The 20,296-nt window shown below is 33.1% G+C and overlaps 2 protein-coding genes across 2 annotated transcripts in view; one reads left to right on the top strand and one right to left on the bottom strand.

Annotated features, from left to right (window-relative positions):
• LOC129231247 (coiled-coil domain-containing protein 134-like) overlaps nucleotides 1-13,319 on the top strand; it is a 41,891-nt gene extending 28,572 nt beyond the window's left edge. Inside the window, exons 5-7 of the mRNA XM_054865525.1 lie at nucleotides 1,101-1,279; nucleotides 2,753-2,821; nucleotides 13,196-13,319. Of these exons, the coding sequence (XP_054721500.1) occupies nucleotides 1,101-1,279; nucleotides 2,753-2,821; nucleotides 13,196-13,294 (347 nt within the window). The 3' untranslated portion in view covers nucleotides 13,295-13,319. The remainder of the gene's footprint in view (nucleotides 1-1,100; nucleotides 1,280-2,752; nucleotides 2,822-13,195) is intronic.
• Nucleotides 13,320-14,344: 1,025 nt separating this feature from the next.
• Nucleotides 14,345-20,296, bottom strand: part of LOC129231246 (huntingtin-like) — a 231,271-nt gene continuing 225,319 nt past the window's right edge. The window contains exon 57 of the mRNA XM_054865524.1: nucleotides 14,345-14,480. Coding sequence (XP_054721499.1) covers nucleotides 14,379-14,480 — 102 coding nt within the window. The 3' untranslated portion in view covers nucleotides 14,345-14,378. The remainder of the gene's footprint in view (nucleotides 14,481-20,296) is intronic.

Below are 20,296 nucleotides of genomic sequence, written 5' to 3'. Positions count from 1 at the left end.
ATTAATCCCGAAAGTAAAATTCTTTCAAAAAAATTGTGTGTTGCATACAATATGTGCTTGTTACTTATGGTAGGTAATTATTAAAGCGCTTAATTAAATGCCAATAAAGTAATCAATTAAGAAACAATCATTGTTGCTGCGATATGTTCATAATTTTTTTCAATAAATTATTTTGGGTTCCTTTTAGAGAGATAAGTTTAATTTTTATTTACTGAGTAGCTATGGTTAATTCTTTAGCACTGGTTTAGGGGTGGCAAGTTACTGCTTAAATGTTTGCTTGGTTTTAATTTAATTTTTATAAAATTATTCGTAATTTAAAAATATTTTTCTTTTTAAAATAACAAATGACATTGTTAGTAAATATTTTTACAAAATTAAACTGTTTATTAATGCAAATAATATATGTGTAGAACTTATATATTCATTTTTAAGCTGAACATATATTTTTTAAAGCATTAATTTTTTTCCCTAACCTCGATTTTTCCGTTATGCCGGAAAGGACCAAGCAAGCGTTATTGAAAATCTGGTGACCCCCGAATTTTGTGGCATGTGGGGTAATACGGTATATTCTTTTGAAATTATTGTGATAGTTATTGGCTAATCCAACATTTTAAGGTTAGAAAAAGACATTATATTGCATCTCAAATTCATTTATTAGGATTACCATCAGTATATCTTTTAAGATTTAAAAAAACTCCTACCAGTATATCTTTTAAGATTTTAAAAAACTATACTAGATTACTTTCTTTTTAGAATATCACATTAGAAACATCTATAGTCGGAATGCTGTCTTAAGAAAATGACCCGTTTTTTTCCTGCTATAAAAATAACAAAACCACTCAATCACTCAGCGTAAATTCGTTAAAATGTTTTTAACACTGATTAAACATGCTTTCCTAACCTTTTTTTTTAAATTTAGCTTTTGAACAGAGTAGTTTTTTAGCATTTAAGTTGAAATGGTCAATTACTATACCATTTAACCCTAAATATTTAATTAGAGTAATTCATTCTGGTTTCAAATATCATGTCCTATTTTAAAGAATTTTCTTGTGCTATGCTTTTTATGTCAGTACTATTATTTTGAATTTTTGTCTTCCAAGCATTAAGTCAAGTGATAGAAAATACTGCACTCTATGGAGAACTGCAATTGAAATTACCTGATATCACCGATAGAATTATGGAAAAAAATACACAGTGGCTGATACTGATAAAATGGTCCATTGGATTTTCAAATTCAAGTGGGTTGTTGGATGACAAAACTACTCAAATGATTGATCTGGTAAAATGATATTAGTTATTAAAAAATAATATTCTCCTTTTTTCTTTTTATATTCTGAAAATGTACACTTGCAGTTTTCTTTGTATCAACTTTTATGATTGTGCAGCTGTATTCATATAAATTGTATAAATTAGTATTTATTAACAATTGCTTAAGTGTTTTGTAAAAAGCATCAATTTTCAATCAAATGTAAGAAAATAATAAGATTGGGCTCATCATAAAAGCCTCAATATTTAAATTTTTTTTTTTTTTTTTTTTGCACTTTCAGCCTAAATTTCCGTTGTTTATTTCAAAATTTTTTTCCCCGAAAACCAGTGCTAAGCTCATTTGACATGTAATTGCTAAAATCAGTAAAATGTTATCATAAGAACATAGTAGATTAATGCTTTAAATTTTGTTTCAATTGCTCATTTTTATAACTTTATTGGAGATATACAGGTTTGATTGAATTTACTGATATCTTGAATTATGTATTATTTAAGAACTGAACTGAAATATTAACAGGAAAAACTTATAACATACAAATCACAGAATAGAGAAACATGCTGACAATATTTAAGTAACTAGTTTTTCAAACCATTGCTGGAAAGGAATAAAAGTTGCTGCAGAGGTTTAAGAAAACTGATGAAAAGCTAACTTTCTTGCGAAATGAAATTTTGCATTAGTTCAATTGACATCCCAGTGTCCCGTGCTCACTACTGAGGTGATTTACCAGTTGGATGGGGCTCTAAGCACATCTCAGTCTTTTTGAACCAGAACAGGCACCAAGTAACTCCTGATCCAGTACTCTCAGAGTTATTGCTTTTTAATGCGAACGTGGAAGATTTTATTACCATAACATTTTAGCCTGTACCAGTCACAGCACGTTCCACAATTATCATAGACAGAAGGACTTAGGCCCACCAATATCGAACCTATGACTCTTGCCTGCTTGCCAATTGGACTTCCTCTGCCTCGTCATGGTTCACTACCATGCTATAAGTTAATCATTACATTTCTTCCTCTTCAGTTAATATATTCATTTTTAAATTTCCGCTTAAACATTAAATTGTCAGTTAAGAAAAGGAAAGGCAACATGAGACGACACACAGGTTTGATCAAACTTTTGTAGAAGCCAAGTTTTTTGACAGCACATGTTATTTGTATCTTTAAAGGCAGAAATACTTTTTGCCTTTGCACACTTTTTTGCCAATCTCACATTACTGAATGTATTGATATAAACTCCATTAACATTTCTAAATCAACCTCCAATAATTACCCATCATTACCCTAATTTGAATTTTTTCTCCTAGTGAGCATTAATTTATTAAGAGAAGATTTATGAAGAATTCCATCAAAATTCCTTTGCACATCTTTACAAATAGCATGTACAATGTATTAAATTTTGATTAATTATTAATAATTAAAATTTAAGATAGTATTGAATTTCTCTTATCTTCTGTAAATTTTGAAATATTTTCCCATCTTCTCCAGCTGTGCCAAGAAATGAACTTAATTGAAAGAAGTGTGCATTTTCATAATCCATACAGAAAATATGTGAAGGTAAGATTTTTCAGACAACTTTTTAATGAATAATGTGTGTAGATAAAGTGAAACTTTTCAGAATCTTGAGAGCTTGCAGCATTATTTTTTGTTCTTGTTTTTTACTGTAAAGACAAGCATAAGAGAAATCTTCTGAAAAGCTCTACAAATAATCAGAATGCATGAAATTAATTCCCTGAAATACTGATTTAGATGTTATGTTTAGACATTGGTGGGAGGAGGGCCCTAGTTTTTGACTAGACTGACATGGCCTCTCCTCGGCCCTGACTGCTCCACGTGACAGTTAAATGTTTTCATTTGCTGTGAGCTCTTTTTATCTTTGTGTTTTATAAAATTTATTGGGTTAATCATGGGAGCATTAGTAGATTTAGCTTTATGAATTGTAATATGAGTTCTCAAAAATTAACTACAGACAAGCTAGAGATTTTTTTATAGTTGTCTTTTTCTTTCATATGATTTAGTTTTTGTTTTTAATACTGCATCTGTACTTCACTAATTTTCTGCTTTACATGAACCACAAGCAATACACCTTCAAGTTTTGAGAAATATCTGCAATTATGAATGTAATGATTGATCAAAGAAATAATTGCCTTTGTTTTCAGTTAAAACTGATTTTTTTCCATTTTTGATTTCATAGGTGAATTAAGCAATTCCTTAGAATTTAGTAAACAAAATTTCTAAACAGTTATTCTTCAGTCTAGCTGCTAAATTTTAAGTTTATCCTCAGGCTCTTTTATTTATTAATAATCCTTCAGCTAGATTGGACCAGATCACCAAATATTATCTTGGTCAAAATCTTGAGCTGAAAGTCCTCTAGTAAAGCTATCAGAAGAATTTTAATTACCATGGGCAGTGTTGCTGACTCCAAGAGGTGCAGGAATATTTTATTCAATAAATAACAATGTTGGAATCAGACCAAAGGTTTTTTTTTTGGCAAACACCACTGAATAATGCTGATAGATCCTTACAGAGCCTTCCTCCAACTAACAAGAGCCAACCTAAGGCTCACATAAAGCTTAAGAGAGGAACTCTACTTTTTAAGCTTATGAAACTTCTTTTGAACACATCATTTTTGTTATGGGACCGGAAGTAGGCTAATGTGCCAATTTTTTTTTTTTTTTTTTTTTTTTCAACTTACAATTTTGAAAATAGTTTGTAGGACTTGGCACATTTTTCAAATTGCTGATTTCACAAATCATTTTCTTGAAAATTTTTTTATTCACAATCCAACCACTGAACCATTGTTTATGTAACAGAATTTCAATTCTGGCAACAAATAGATGTACCCAACTGGATTGTATGTTTCAGCTGTAATTTGGAATATTGAATGTTTAGTTGTCTCTTAGGTGCAGAATACACTTTGTTGCAACATGCTAGTTTCTTTTAATCAAGCTTTCTTCAAATGAGGCCCAATATTTTTAGCAGATGCAAAGGAGTCAAACCATAAATCTTGTAATTCTGTATATTTTGTATTAAATTTTAAGTAAATTTATTCTAGTATTTTTGAAATATCAACAACGTGAAACCACAGCCAATACCCATTTTCAACAACCCAAATGAAGATCCTCTATGAAAAAGAAATCAGAATTTAGTTTCATCCTGGTTAAGATGATTTTTTGTATTCGCAAATGCCACATATTCATATCTTATAAACTCTATTGTTTTTATTGAACCAAAAAAAAGTCCTTACTATTTTAAAATTTGTAAGGATTTTTAAATATAATAATGTGCGACAATAGCGTCTGTTACATACAAAACTGACACATTAAAAAAATTTCTGATGATGTTTTAGCTACTATGCTAATTAAATAGTGGTACTTCACTTATTTAGAACTTGTTGATGGGCGATATAAAACGGCAGGTGCGCGTTTAAAAAAAAAAAAAGAAACTATTTGAGTTTGCAGACAACGCTCCAATGACCGACTTTTCGCTTTAAGATTTAAATTGCTTAATTTTAATTATTTTTACTTATCGTTTTGGGAATTTTGTCAATCAGGCAACACGTTTTCTTCTGGCTTTGCCGACGGATTTTTCTTTTACATCGGCCTAACCCGTGATTTTGATAATTTTTAAATACTACGCTTTAAGTTAAATGTTATAAATTTAATTATTGAGTTTTTTAAATGAGACCAGGTAAAAGAGAGGGCTTGCTCTACCCCAATGATGCCTACCTCGGGATAGAGTCTGGCCACCAGTATACTGGGTGGGTCATAGCCAGTGGCGTAGCTAGGGAGGGGCGGAGGGGGCGGTCCACCCCGGGCGGCACTTTTTGGGGGGGGGGGGGGCAATTTCACACTTTTGATGCAAAAAAATTTAACGCGTTTTTCCAATAAGGAAATCATGCTTTTGATCTATAACTGTACGCAAAAAAAAAATGTCTTCGAATTGTAAGGTTTTGGTACGACTATGATAATTTAATTACTCTAATACAAAACATGTGTTTTTCTTGTGGACATCTCAGCACTATTGTTTATTTTTTTCTCTTCCTTCGTCTGAAGCTACAGACTGAGGGAGGTGGTAGTCTAAAGTCAAGGGACCATGTTTTTTTCCTTGTTATTGTTAAGGTTCACTATTGCGAAAGAAACAATACACTTCATAACGTTTCGTTATATGATGAAATTACCACTTGATTTTAAGAAAGTTCCTTGGAACCACCTTGTTTTTAAAAAAAACATCACTTTTTTCTAGAGAAAAGTAACAAAAAGAGTAAAAGGAGAAAGGTCTCAAATGGTGGGCTATTTCTTGCTCATTTTCAAGATAGTATTATCTATTTTAACAATTGCTTTGATTAGTCATTGATTACAAAATTTTCACTAAGACAGAATGAATTTTATGCTCATTTTATAAAAACGCTTATTCACAACTCGTGTTTCTGTTTTATATCAGCAAAATCCTTTAAACAAATGAGTTAAATGAGTTTCAATGCGAAACTCATTTAGTCATTCATTTTAAAGAAAGGTTTTTAATCAGTAAAATTTTCTCTAGGCAAAGCCTTTCACATATACATCAAAAGTAATGATTTTTGATGCACTACATTTTCTTCTCATGAACCAGTGTGGTGAATTGAATGTAAAGGGTCTCTTTATCTTATCATCCTCTATCAGTGAAAAATAAAATCATCCAAATTTGGTAATATAGCAGTACCCGATGTAGGGAAGGGGGGAGGGGGGTGAATCGTGCTCGTACCCTGGTTAGGAACTTCTGAGTTCTTCAATATTAAGTGGTTCGCTCAATCACGAATCCAAAAGGGAGTTATAACTCCCTCTGAGAAACCAAATTGACCCTGAATAAGAGTTTCTCAAACTTTAAATTAGGAAACTTTCCCCGACCTTTAAGCTCCTTCCTATTGTAACAAAGCTTAAAATGTATTTTCAGGATTTTAATTTTGAAAAATTTCCAGAGGAGAGCAGTTATCATACCTTTCTCCCTTAACTTGGCCAAACATAGCCTAAAATAGCGTTTTGGAGGGCTCCATTTTCAACCAACCGCCTTTCTAGCTGTCTAACGTTGCCAAAGAAAGCTTTAAAATGTGTTTTAAGGTCAGCAAGTTTTGACCCACCGAAAACAGCTTAAAATTGCGTTCTTAAACCATCAAAAAATGTCACATTCTTTGGGAAGAGCAACCAACTTTCCTATCCCTTAACGTCACCAAACAGCCCAAAAGTGCAGTTTTAGGCCTTGAGTCTCGGAACATTTCCAAAGGATAACGCCCACATCACCCCATCCCTTCCCGTCCCGTCTCATCTTTTAGCCTAATATTGAGTTTTAAAACTTTAATACCAACAAATTCCTGAGGCCGGTCAAGCTCTGACGCTTCCTGTAACGTGATAAACTATAGTCTAATATGTTTATTTAAGACATCAACTTCAAACTTCAAAATCCTCCATCTCATCCAATGTCTCCAAAAATATCATAAAGTAGTTGAAAGTAACATTTCAGAAAAATTCTAAGGTAGGGAGCCCAAATGTGCACAAAATCATCTAACGTCATCACACAGTTGACTCCAATTTTCTTTTTTAGAAATTTCTGAGGAAAGACCACAAACCTTTTTTTTTTTTCGGTGATGAAGAGTTTAAAATGAGCAAGTTTCGAAAAAAGATTTTGGGTGGAATACAACCCTCCGAACTCTCTCTCACAACTTTGTTCGCCAAACGGCTAAAATCGCGTTTTGGGACGTCATTTTCAAAAAGTTTCAAAGGGGAGACGGGAAAACCATTTTACTTTTGGAAACATTTGGGAACCGATGCCGTCAAAGATAGCCTACAATTGCGTTTTTGAAACTTCGGCATCGGAAAATTCCAGAGAGCTTCCAAACATTCCCTATTCTCTTTAACGCCATCAAAGATAGACTAGAATTGATTTCAAGTTTTAAAATATTTCGGGAGGAAAACCCAGGCTTTGTTGGAGTTAGGGGAGGCCCTTACATCACTAGATACAGCTTACAGTTCGTATTTTTTAGTTTAGTTGAAAAGCTTTCTGTACAGCGCCCCCGAACCTTCCCCAGTATCTTCACATATCCAAAAATAGCCTAAAATTGCTTGTTTAACATTTTAATTTCGAAAAAATTTGCTTGAGAAGTCCCGACTCCCTAATGTCACCAAAAAAAAAAAAAAAAACATAAAACTGATTTTAATTTTGAAAAAAAAAAAAACTGGAGGGAGCTCCAAGCTTCTTTTCTATAAGCGTCACTCAAAATTGCTTAAAATTCCAAATTTTGACTTAAGTTTTGGAATATTTCGGTGGGGATCTGAATTCCTTTTTTTTTTCTCCTGCAGAAAAAATACGAAGGAAAAAAGATAAGTGTATTTTCTTCTTTATTAAAATCTTATTAAAATATTTCTGGCTCTTTAATGTATTAACTATTTCCCATTAAAAGGGCGGCAAATTGAGGAACCGCCCTGGGCGGCAGAAAGTGTAGCTACGCTACTGGTCATAGCAGGGGGCAAATGGGAGGGGACCTCTCAAGAACACCCCTAAAAGCAGCATACACCAACCCCCATTGGTAACTAGTATATACACTATGTCGTAAAAAAATATATGCACCCAGAAGAAATTGAGCTACACTCACGAAATTTGGCAGGCATGTAGTGTATAAGGATATAAGATGATTAAAAGTTCAGAATAAAAGATAATTTTATTAAGCAGTTACAGCATGCAAAAGGTTACAAATCAGTGAGTAGTAAAGCCACCTCTGGCAGCTGTACAAGCTGAAACACGTCGTGGCATCGAATCAATTAGGTCACTTATGACCCCCTGCGGAAGATCATGCCGTAATCTTTTCAACTGCGTCGTTAATTCCCCTGTATCCAGGGATGGCTGCAGTTACCTTCCCAGCACGTCCCAGACATGTTCTATTGGCGAAAGGTCTGGTGACCTGTCAGGCCATGGGAGTACATCATATCCCTGAAGACAATGTTGAGAGAGTCGTGCAGTATATGGACGAGCATTGTCCTGCTGATAAATGGCGCCCAGGGGACTTGATAGCATGGGCAGAACAATCAGCGTTAAAGTTCTGTTCTCGTATCTGCGAGCTGTCAAAGTGCCTCAGAGAACAACTAGAGGTGATCGTGTGTCCCAAGAAATTGCTCTCCACACTGTCACACCTTGTGAAATAGCTGTATGCCGCTCAACAACAAATGCCGAATCGGAGCGTTTGCCAGTGCGCCTCCATCCAAGTGTACGGTGATCGTGAGCACAGAGACTGAATTGGGATTCATCGCTTAAGATCACACGCTTCCAGTCTGTTGTACTCCATGCTGCCCGGGGTTGGCAAAAATTCAGTTGACACTGCCTGTGATGTGGGGTGAGTGGCAAGTGTCTTAATGGACGTCGGCTCCTTAAGCCAACTTTGGCCAGTTGTCTCCTAATGGTTTCCCTTGATACCACCGGATGCCTTAAATTAGGTAAGTGGCGTTGAATCGATGCTAGCAACGTTGTTGGTGCCGAGGTGGCCACTCTTCTGATTGCGCGATCCTTGCGTTTATTTGTGCTCCTGGGACACCCTGACCCTCCCCGACGGTAGACGCTCCCTTCCGTAATCCACTGTTGCCAACACCGAGCAACTACCATATCACTCCGACCGAGGTGGCGGCCGATACTCCTGTTTGATCATTCTGCTTCTCTGAGGTCTATTATACGGCCCCTATCAAACTTCGTCAGCTGTTCGTACTGCTGCCGGTTACGTTTTATAGGCATCTTAAGTCACAATACAGTCTACCAAGGTCAACAGATTCGATTGAATAGCCCTGCGGCACAAGTACTCATGCTTTTAAAATCTCCCACCTGTGCAATTCACATTCTCATAGCATGCCTAGCCTTGTTTCATTGGCGCTGAAATTTTATTCATTAGCATATCGGCAACCAAACTGCATTTGTGCCGAGTTTCATGATTGTGGCTCTAATTCTTCTAGGTGCAAATATTTTTTTGTGACAGAGTGTATATTGTAGTACTTGACACTGATTAACTCAAGAATAGAAACGACATTTTTTAAAAAAATTACATTAATTCTTAAACAATGAATTTAGATCCAGTAACAACTACTAACAAGTGATTTTTTTTTTAATGCAAAATGTTGAAGAAATGAAATTATTTTTCATCTCATTGAAAAAAAAAATGGGGGACTATGTGTCTTTATTTTGATATCTGAAACTCTATAGGGTCTGGTGGGGGAAAGTGGTCAATGGGGTAAAGTGGTCATACGTCAAATAAATGGCTATAGCTTGGAAATAAACGTTCGAATGAATGTGAAACTTTTATTTTAGAGTGAAGCAGTTAGAAACTACATTTTGAATACAAAATTTTACAACTGTAAAAATTTTATTTGGTTAAAAAAAAATATTTTGCGTGAAAATGAAAAATTTTAAAATCTAAACACCTATTTTAACATCCTTGGGAAATTTTGTTTGTTAGAATTAGGAACAGATTGACTGTACAGGAAGCTTCCTACATTTCTCAAGAACTCTTACTCATTAGCAGTTAGCTTAATCTATTTTAGATAATTTTTTAGAACAATTTAAGTAAGATGGGGTAAAGTGGTCATAATATTAGGCTTAACGAATATTGTTCTTCTAATGTCACTTAATCTTTAGGTATAAGGCAGATACAAATTAAATATTAATTTTACTCAATGTGTATTGTTTTTACAGTCAACGGGGTTAAATATACGAGTATATGCGTATATATACGCATATATACTCGTGTAGACATGTACATAGACGTATTCACATAAATGCGCCAATAAATATATATATGGGTATCTGCAAGTATTTTTTATCCACACAGCTATACATTCTACTATACACGTATATACTCGCTTATACTCGTATATATAAGAACACTTATATACTCAGGTAGACACGTACATACGCGTACGTACTCGAGTAGACACTTACATACAAGCATATGATATAAAAGTGTACAGGTTGAGTTTACATTCTTGGGCAAATGAATAAAAGATGTTAGAGGAGAGGAGAAGAAGCAAGAGTTAATAAGGAACATATGGTCACAAACACAATGCTGACGCGCTACATGCACGCAAAGTGATAAATTGATGGATGCAAAAAAAGTCACAAATTTCTATATATATATATATATATATATATATATATATATGTATATATATATATGTATATATATGTATATATATATATGTATATATATATATATATATATATATATATTACACAAATACAATTTTACACAATATTTTAGGACTTAAGAAAGTTTTTAAAGCGATTGATGAAATTTACGGCCTTTAGCTGTAATACATGCGTCGCATTCGCAGATCCCTCTCTGTTGCAATAACGAGACTTTTGAAAAACTTTCATCAGCCGCTGCGCCTTTGTTGCTGTGCGTGTATTAGAGCTACTACGGACCGTAACTTTCAACAACTGCTCTAAATATTTCTTAAAAACTAAAATGTTAGGTAAAATCATCTTTGTGCAACAAATTTGTGCCGTGCTTTCCCTCCTGGCTTTGTGTGCATGTAGCCCGTCAGTGATTATAACTTCCTTATGATTCTCGCTTCGTATCTTTCTTCCTCTTATCTTTCTATCCTACCCTCTCACACCCCTTTGATTTTTGCCCAAGAGCTTAGATTCACTCTGTAGGCCGACATGTATATAAGCGTATATTCTCGTGTATAGATACATGTACTTTTCTCCGCACACACCCCACCTCTTAGCCGTAGGCCTTAGGTTCCATCTCACGGGATAGATACATGTACTGGTGTATACACGTTAATGTACGAATATACGTCTATACAGGTATATAATCGTGTGTACACGTGTACATGTGTATATACTCGTGCTTCCATATTATATATACGTAAGTAGACACGTACAAAGACGCACTGGATGTACCCATGAATTAACTCGTTTATACCCGTATATGCATGCATGTACACTTATATATGTGTATATACGTCTACTATACACATATATACTCAAGTATGCACGTATTTTCTCGAGATACAAGTGCATGCGCGCATATGATGTTCGTTTATACGCGTATATACTCGTATATACACGTGACACGTACATATACGTGACGCGTATATACATTTGACACGTATGTACTCATGTAGACACGTATACATCCCGTAGGTAATCAAGTATACATGCTTATATACTCGTACATACACGTATATACTTGAGTAGGCACGTGCATGCATGTATCTGATGTATACATGTATCTACTCATATAGGAACGTGTTTACTCGTGTATAACACGACACGTATATATTCTTGTACACACGCAAGTACTCGTGAATATACTTGTAATTATAAAAACAACTGAAATATACAAGTATAAGGGTCCTTTATAATGGTTTTGCTACTATTTTTAACTATGACCACTTTACCCCATGCTATGACCACTTTCCCCCACCCCATGGGGTAAAGTGGTCATAAAAACATAGGGAAAAGAAAGTTCTATAAAACTACTAAAATCAATATTTTTCTTCCTAAAATTCAATGTACCGTGTTCTTTAATAATGCAATGTAAAATAACAACAAAAAAAGTTGAAGAGTTTAAAGAATTTGATGCATTTATTATCCACCTAAGTTGAAAACCTACGATTTTATGACCACTTTACCCCACCAGACCCTATATTATACTCTAGTAATTTCCTTTTAGTTCAAATTCTTTCTATCATGTGAATATTCTATTTCACAAATGACATTGTTAAATTTATGTATTCACTGCAATTAGATTTGGGTTTTTTGAAATGATTTATTTTCATAATTATGTGTAGATGTATTTGTATGTCGTTTGTTTTTTTTTCTTTCTCATTCCTTTCCAATTTTTCACTCTGCCGTTGAAATGTACTTCCATTAGTCGAAAATGCACATGTATTTTCTATCTGTTCCATCGTTGCAAGGTTATTGTCTATTTTCTAAGAATTTTGGGAGCTAGCCCTTCTGGCAATTTTGCGAGTAAGGAACCCTTCTTTCCCAGTACTTTCGGTATTGCCTAAATTGCGAGTTTTGTGTTTTGCTTTAAAAAGGCTAACTTGGCGATATGCTTATGGTGTTAGTCGCTTTTCTTCCATTCCAATTCCTGTTTTGGCTCACTCTTGGCGAGATATCTCATTATTGTAACCTGTCTCGTTGAGCGGGAAAAAGTCATGTTCGTCTCTTCTCTTGGAGTTTTTTTCCGAATATGTAGGACCTCTTTGGCATCCTGGTTCTTTTTCAACAACAGACGGGTAAATTCGTGAGTACCCCTTCCCTTTCATTTTTTTCCCAACTTTTCTTAGCTATCCTAAATTTATCTGTTATTTTTTTTTTGCATGTAAAATCCTGTGAAACTTAAAGATGATGTACTTGTAACAATGTTTGCTCTACCATGTTTTTTAAATGTTTGATGCATAAATTCCAAAACTTTTTTTGGTTTACATACATTGAAACTAGGGTTAACGCTCAAAATTGTGCATTTGCAGATTTATATTAAACTATATCACTATATGATTTTCGTGTGTTGTTTTAATGTATGTCTTTTTTTATGTCACGGCCAAAAACCAAAGTTACGATTCACGAATAATTCACCCTTTTATACCACTTCTATCATGACTTTCAATTTTTAATGTTGTGAAAAATCATACTTTAACTTTGCACCTAAAAAATCCTCATGGCGTGGTTACCTTTAATTGAGGTTCTGCAACTCATTAACCTTTGTGAACTGAGCTCAAACTTTGTGGATTGGGGCTTGGTTAAACCATTTCATTCAATTGCTAAACATTCTCACATAAGAAGTACTATATCCTTAATTATTATAAGCATTGTATAAGCTATAGAATAATTGCTGTAAGTTCTTAAAGACATGTATTGCCATACATTTTTGTTTAAACAACAAAATTTCAATTCTTTTTGAAGGTTTCCCAACCTGATAAAATTCCACAGAAACAAACAAAGAAGAAACTAAACTTAAAGAAAGGACCTCGACTGAGTAAACGAAGCTATTCTGAATTATGACATCTAGGAGTGTGATACGAAAGTTTTTATTTCAAAACTTTGATATAAATTTTTTGTACTGTACATAACTGTATGATTATATATATGGATATATATAATGTATATTAAAGTAATTGATTAATAGTTGGTTGTTGTTCAGTAGTTGCTGGTAAGTATTTAAATGTATTGAATACTTGATTCAAATCCTTGGCTCACAAAATTCGTTATATTTTCTTAACACAATAATTTTTTGACAAAAATGTAAGTTGTAATTACCCTTTATAGAAAGTTTTCTCCATTTAAATTTGATTGACACAGTGAAATAATGTTATAACTAATAACAATAAAACAAAACTTCTGCTTCAATGAAATAAATTTTCAGTCCTAATTGTATTTCCATTTCATTGCTTGAATCTCATTACAATGAACAGTTTGCACCCCTTGAGGTTTGTTGTGTAACAGGATTTCACTGCAGCAGCATGCAAAGAGTCTGGTTTCATGCAAGGAATTGTGTTGTAATAAAACAAATGTTCCCTTTTTTGTCATTTATAAATAGTCTTTTAAAACACTGTCATAGGTATTTATTCAAATTTTACATCAGGAATTTATTTTAAAAAATTAAAAAACAGCTTTGGTTTTTTATTATATACATACAGATTTGATTTACAATTAACATCTAAAACCATTCAATGTTTTACAAATTCCAAGATTTGTGAAATAAATTAACATGACTTAAAGCACATCTATTTAAGGTATATATATTACTTTTTTTTCCAAGCAAATGCTTAAACATACGTAAATATAAATATGCTACATAAAAATAGTATCTCTCTATAAAACAATATTTCATTTAAGTTCCCCCATTTCTTCCATCAAAAATATAAATATTAAATATTTGAAATGAAAATAGTTAAAACAGTATTAAATATTGTATGAACGTAACAGAAAAATAAACTAACATTATTTTAAAAATTAGGAATGAAATTCATGTGCTTAAAATATTAACAATGGAGAATAATTTCTCCTACGTAGGAAATGGCTCTCAAATTTCAAATGCATTCAGTTTTCATTCACACATACTGACAAAGTCTTTAATAAAAAATCTTTATGTTTGTAGACACCTTAAAAGATCTGCATATGGTGTTCCTGGCTTAGCAACAGTCTGTACCATATTATAATATGCTTGTTTCTGTTCATCATTTTGCAGCTGGATATAAAAAAAAGTGATTAGAAATGCACAATCTTATTATAATGTAGTAAACAAAAAGAAGAAAATTAAGACAAAATTCTATCTTTGTGGAATAGGTTAAGCTGTTTTACTTTTAAAATACTTGCACAACAAAAGCTCATCAGTGTTAAGATCTCAGGAATAATATTTACCTTAATGAGATTTCCATCTTAAACTGTAACCTAATGACGAGATAATCCGGAAAGTAGTACCCATTTGTGAAACAAAGACACAGAAGTAAATATTAACAAATCTAAACATTTAATAAGGTGTGACAAGTTTTTGTATTCCAGCTTCCTTCCTCTGCTGCCAGCTGAGGATACAGCTTGAGATACGTACTTGTGCCTTCTTTGAGTTCTTCCAAATCTTTTTCCTGCCAAAAAGTCTTTAAGCTTTGTAAAGAGATGAAATTCTGAAGGGGTCAAGTGCAAAAGTTGTTATTCCAGCTGCATGAGGTCTGGCATTGTCATGAAGGAGAATGACAATGAATATCAAGGTTGAATGTTTCTTGCATAGATAAATTTGATCACAACCCTCACTTCCCAACTGGCATCATTCTGATTTTTTTTAAACATTATAAACAAACACAGAAACAACACAGGCAATCTAGTGTCACGCAACATGGCACAAAGAAGGCAGCAAGCCACTGAAGCGGTCTGATCTTGCCCGGCGGCTACTCGCATCATCAGCATTTCATGCAGCGCTAACAGGTGCTACTTTCCGGATGACATTCATAATTTCATGTTTCTAGAACTAACCATGTGCCAGGAACTCCTCCTGTTGACATTGTGCTTAGAATTAACACTTAAAAGTTTATACTAATATGAATTTGTCTTTTTATCAAAAAGTTATTTCAATAAGTTAGATAAAAACTTAATTTATGTCTGTTGACACTTTACATGATACAAAAATATACAGGGTGTTCAGTTTTAACCTGCAAGACCTTTATTTTCTCAACCATTAGTCCTAGATGACTTCCAATTGCAAAAATGTTCAAAATCAGATGCAGAGTTAAGGTATTGAGTGAGAAGCAAAAATAAAAATGAGTCAAAATATACAAAATTTAACTTTTTACACGGCCCAAGGTCCTACACCTAATTTTTTAGAGAAATAATCTCCATTGAAAACTTACTAAAAGGGCATTCCACGGTATTTTTGACATTTATGTAGAGTCCGTAACGTGACCTTTTTTGCCATAACTTTTTAATTTACTGTTTGATTAGAATATTATTTTATTTTGATCTTTTCCTACCAACACACCAGCTCAAATTAAAATAATTTGCAAATCAAACGGTAAATTAAAAAGTTATGGCAAAAAAGGTCACGTTACGGACTCTACATAATGTCAAAAATACCGTGGAATGCCCCTGAAGCAAAAAACTTGACATTTGTGCGACCAAAACTTAAGGAGAGATTCCAGTTTGAAGTTTAAAGGGACCATATAGAAGATGAGATTGGAACTTATTGCCCTTTTAGAAGAATGAAAGGTCGTCAAAGTAAGAAAAAGTATTTTTATTTTTCATTTCTATTCAAAACTAAATGTAAATGTAATGCCGTGATACACAAAAACACGTTATAAAACCTCGAACAATTTGAAAATCTTACCCTATGCGCAGATATAATTTTAAACACTTGCTTTTATAAGAGTCAGGCAGGTCAGATACATGTCATTTTTTATTTCGCTAAAAATTTGACAGTGGTTTCTTTGAATGATTTTAGAAGACATTTTTTTCTTTTCTTCCAAAAAAATTTTTTGCAACCCACAAAAATTTGGAAAGTTGGTCCCAACTTAGGATTTTTCTCAAATCGAAATTTTTTAATATTCAATTATCTTTGCGCATTGAGCATCAGCAAAAGTAATCTTTGTGATTACAACATGATATTTAGTGCCTCAAATGAAATATATCTTATATTTTATGGCTGACCTTCAGTGGACCATGGCAGGGGTGGTTAAACTGTGCTGAAGAAAGTGAAAATGTGTCATGTTTGAGGCATCCTGATTTCCATGCACTGAGGTTCAACCACAGGTTTTGCGAACAATTTGTGTAGTGATATATATAAATTATTAAATGGGCTCATTAAATGCACGGTTAATGCTCACTGCAGCAAAAAAAAAAAGCAGTTTTGTCATTAAAATATGACAAAAAGTCCTTTTTAGGGGCCTGTATCTCACTGCACTGAGGGTCAGTATAGAACTTACTGCTTGCATTTCAAACTAGAGTATGTGTATTTTCACAATCAAGTGACAGAACTATGGGCAAATTCTTTTCAAGAACACAATGCGTATTTCAAACCCCTCTCCCCCCAGTAAAATGAATTAACAAATTTGAGTTTAAACTTTCCTCCAGGGACTTCCAGATATTATTTAAAAAAACTAGTATGATCAAAATTTTACCATAAGAGTTATAGACTTGCAAATAGACAGATTATGCTTACTCGCATACTTTGTACTATGATAACTAGAAGCAAAGTGAAAAAAAAAGGTTAGTATTACGGTAAAAACGTAAGTTCTTTGTAACACTTTTTTGAAGGTGTTTTAGATATATTTTTAATTATTTTAATTAAGATAGCTTTTTTTCGTTTGTACTTTACGTTATAATATATTGACATTCGTTTATTATTGTCGTTAATTATTTTCTGTGCACTAAACTACCATGATAGCAAACAATTACTAAGGAATATTTTATCACTTACGATAAAAGCAATGCTACTGACATTATAAAGCAAGGTTATAGTTGCCTAACTGACTAGTGGGACAGCAAAAAAGATGCAAGACAAAGCCTTGTAGCTGGAGTACAACTAACTGAATGCGTCGTTAACTCTTATGCAATTTCCTCATCTTGAAGTGCATTTTATGAGTCTGCATAACCATTTCCCATAGTTATGTCACTTATTTACGAAAAGACATACACTCTAGTTTGAAATGTAGGCATCAAGTTCTATACTAACCCTCAGTGCACTGAGATACAGGACTCTAAAAAGTGCATTTTTTATCATATTTTGATGTTTTTCTTTCACTTTGTTTCTAGTTATCACATTATGTATGCTAGTAAGTATAATCTATCTATTTGAAAGTCTATAACTCTTTTATGGTAAGTTTTTGATCATACAAGTTTTTTAAATAGTATCTGGAAGTCCCTGGAGGAAAGTTAAAACCCGGTACGTTGACTGAATTGAAAGCTGAATAGTTCATTTTACTGTTTTGAAATACATATTGTGTTCTTGTAAAGAATTTGCCCATAGTTCTGTCACTTGTTTGTGAAAATACACATACTCTAGTTTGAAATGCAGGCATCCAGTTCCACACTGATCCGCAGTGCACTGAGATAAAGGCTCATGAAAACTGCACTTTTTAGCATTTTTCAATACAAAAACTTCCATTTTTTGTCAGTGCAGAGGGTGAGCCATGCAACTAATGAGGGTATTGAATGATTTATATATATATTCTTACACAAATTAAATACAAAAACCATGGATGAGTCTGAATGCAGGGAACCAGAGGGCCTCAAACATGGCACTTTTTCATTTTTTTCGACAAAGTTTGGCGACCCCTGAAAGGCTGCACTGAAGGTCAGTCACAAAATTTCAATATATTTCAATTTAGGTACTAAATGTCACATTATGAACACAAGAATATTTTTGGCTGATGCTTAATACACAGAAATAATTGCATTTTTAAAAACAACGATTTGGAAAAACCTCTACATCGGGCTCCACTTCACAAATTTTTCCAGGTCCCTGAAAATGTTTTTAGAGGAAAAGAAAAAATAGGGGTCTTCTAAAATCTTTAAAAGAATCCACCATAAAAATTTGAGCGAAATCAAAAAAGGCATATATCCGAACACCCCATTTCTTCGTGCTTCTTATAAAAACTGGCTCTGAACCGCTATATTTCCCCTCAAAAGGTGTTATTGACAGCAAGTGAGAAGTGGTGTAAATCACAAAACGCTGCGTTTCATATCTCGGTGAATATTGGTCGTACTAATTTCAAACTTTTTGAGTAGGAATTATTTTTCAATGGAGATTATTTCCCTAAATATAAATTAGGGGACCTGGAGCCCGTATAAAAAGTTAAATTTTGTATTTTAAGACTTATTTTTATTTTTTACTTCAAACTTTCAATATCTTAACCCTGCATCTGATTTTGAACATTTTTGCAATTGGAAGTATACATCTAGGACTAACGGGTGTGAAAATAAAGGTCTTGCAGGTTAAAACGGATACCCTGCATGTTGGAGACAGAGGACTAGCAAAACCATAGGATTGTGAGAAAAAAAAAAGAAAAAAAATACATATCTTACATATAAATTTTTTTTTTATTTCAAAAATGGATGAATTAGTTATTTTGATGAAGAAACCTTCACAAAATGTAACGTTTGTCTCATGATACAATGCTTTTTGCCACACAGAGTTCCTTTGGAAAGAAGCAAATATTTCTATTCTTGCTGTATTATAATAATTAGTGATTTGTTATTCCTCGATTTAAAATTCCTCTCTCAACAAAGAAAAACTTTACATTTTTTATGTGTGCTTTGTACTACTTAAAAAGCATCAAGTCATATGAAAAACCAATATAAGGATTTAAAGTTTGCTACTGAAATGCAGCAATTCTATAACATTATGTAAGCGTACTTCTCCATATTCAAGCGAAAGAAGACATACATTTTTTTCATTGCACAATCTTTTTGTATCCTTAGCTAGGAAATGATAATTTTCATTTCAAGCATATATCAAGTTTGTTACCAAGTAAATAATATTTACTATTTGTTTTATTTAAATCTTAGTGTAAAAACATATTCATCATTTGAAAATATATACTATATGTAGCATAAAAGTTGCCAAGCGATTTATATAACTATTAATAAAAGTAGCGGTAGTGGAAGCAACTCCTAAAAAATAATTCAGTTCTAAGACACTGATATTCTTAAAAAACTTTTCTACAAATTACAAAAAAAAATGAACTGAAATAATGCAAAAATTAAGTTACAGATTTTCATACTTATATTCCTTATGTCTAACTATTTGTTAGACACTTCAGAGAAACATGTCAGAAGCTTTTTGCTCATGAACAGGCATCAGGAGCAGTTTTGTTCTGTAGGTTAATAAAATAGAACACAACACTCAATGTTCCTGTGAAATGTGCCCAATTCATCTTACTACTGCTCAAATTTTCCGACTTACAAAATGACAAAATATTTCATATAAATCAGGTTAGTGTAAGAAGTAGTATTATAGTGTGTACATTAAAGTTATGATTTTTTTTTAAAAAAATTGCATTTTTTTTTAAATGTCCAGTTGCAATTCATGAACTTTTGTGTCCTGGTTGCTAAAAAACTATTGTATGTCTGAAAAAACTTCTAGCACTAACTCAGTTCAAGTTTAATTTACTAAATCTACAATGCTATAGCCTGCAGAAACTACAAAAGTAGAATCAATACTGGAATAGTTTTGTTCATCATAAAATGTCTAATAAAATATGTTGATCAGCTTTGGAGAAACAATGCATAAAATATGCATAATTTAGTGATAACACAGAGAAGAAAGTTAAGATTCCATCTTCCGAGTGTAGCATGGTGGATTCTTGGCAGAGCGATTGATGGTCTCTACGGTTTCAGGACTGCACAGTGGAACAGATGGAAAATATTCAGATTTTGAACAAAAGAAACAATTCTAGAGCTTATAGGAACATTGAGAATTTCAAGTTTTAAAAACTCATGTATGCTTTCAGTAACAAGCTACTTAAAATCCATTACTCTGAAGCCATAAACTACTTTCAATTTGTATGGACCAATCTC

This window comes from Uloborus diversus, chromosome 10 (genome assembly GCF_026930045.1).
Source record: "Uloborus diversus isolate 005 chromosome 10, Udiv.v.3.1, whole genome shotgun sequence".
Classification (NCBI taxonomy): Eukaryota; Metazoa; Arthropoda; class Arachnida; order Araneae; family Uloboridae; genus Uloborus; species Uloborus diversus.
Note: the sequence above shows the minus strand (reverse complement) of the source record. Positions and strands in the feature narration are given on the sequence as shown.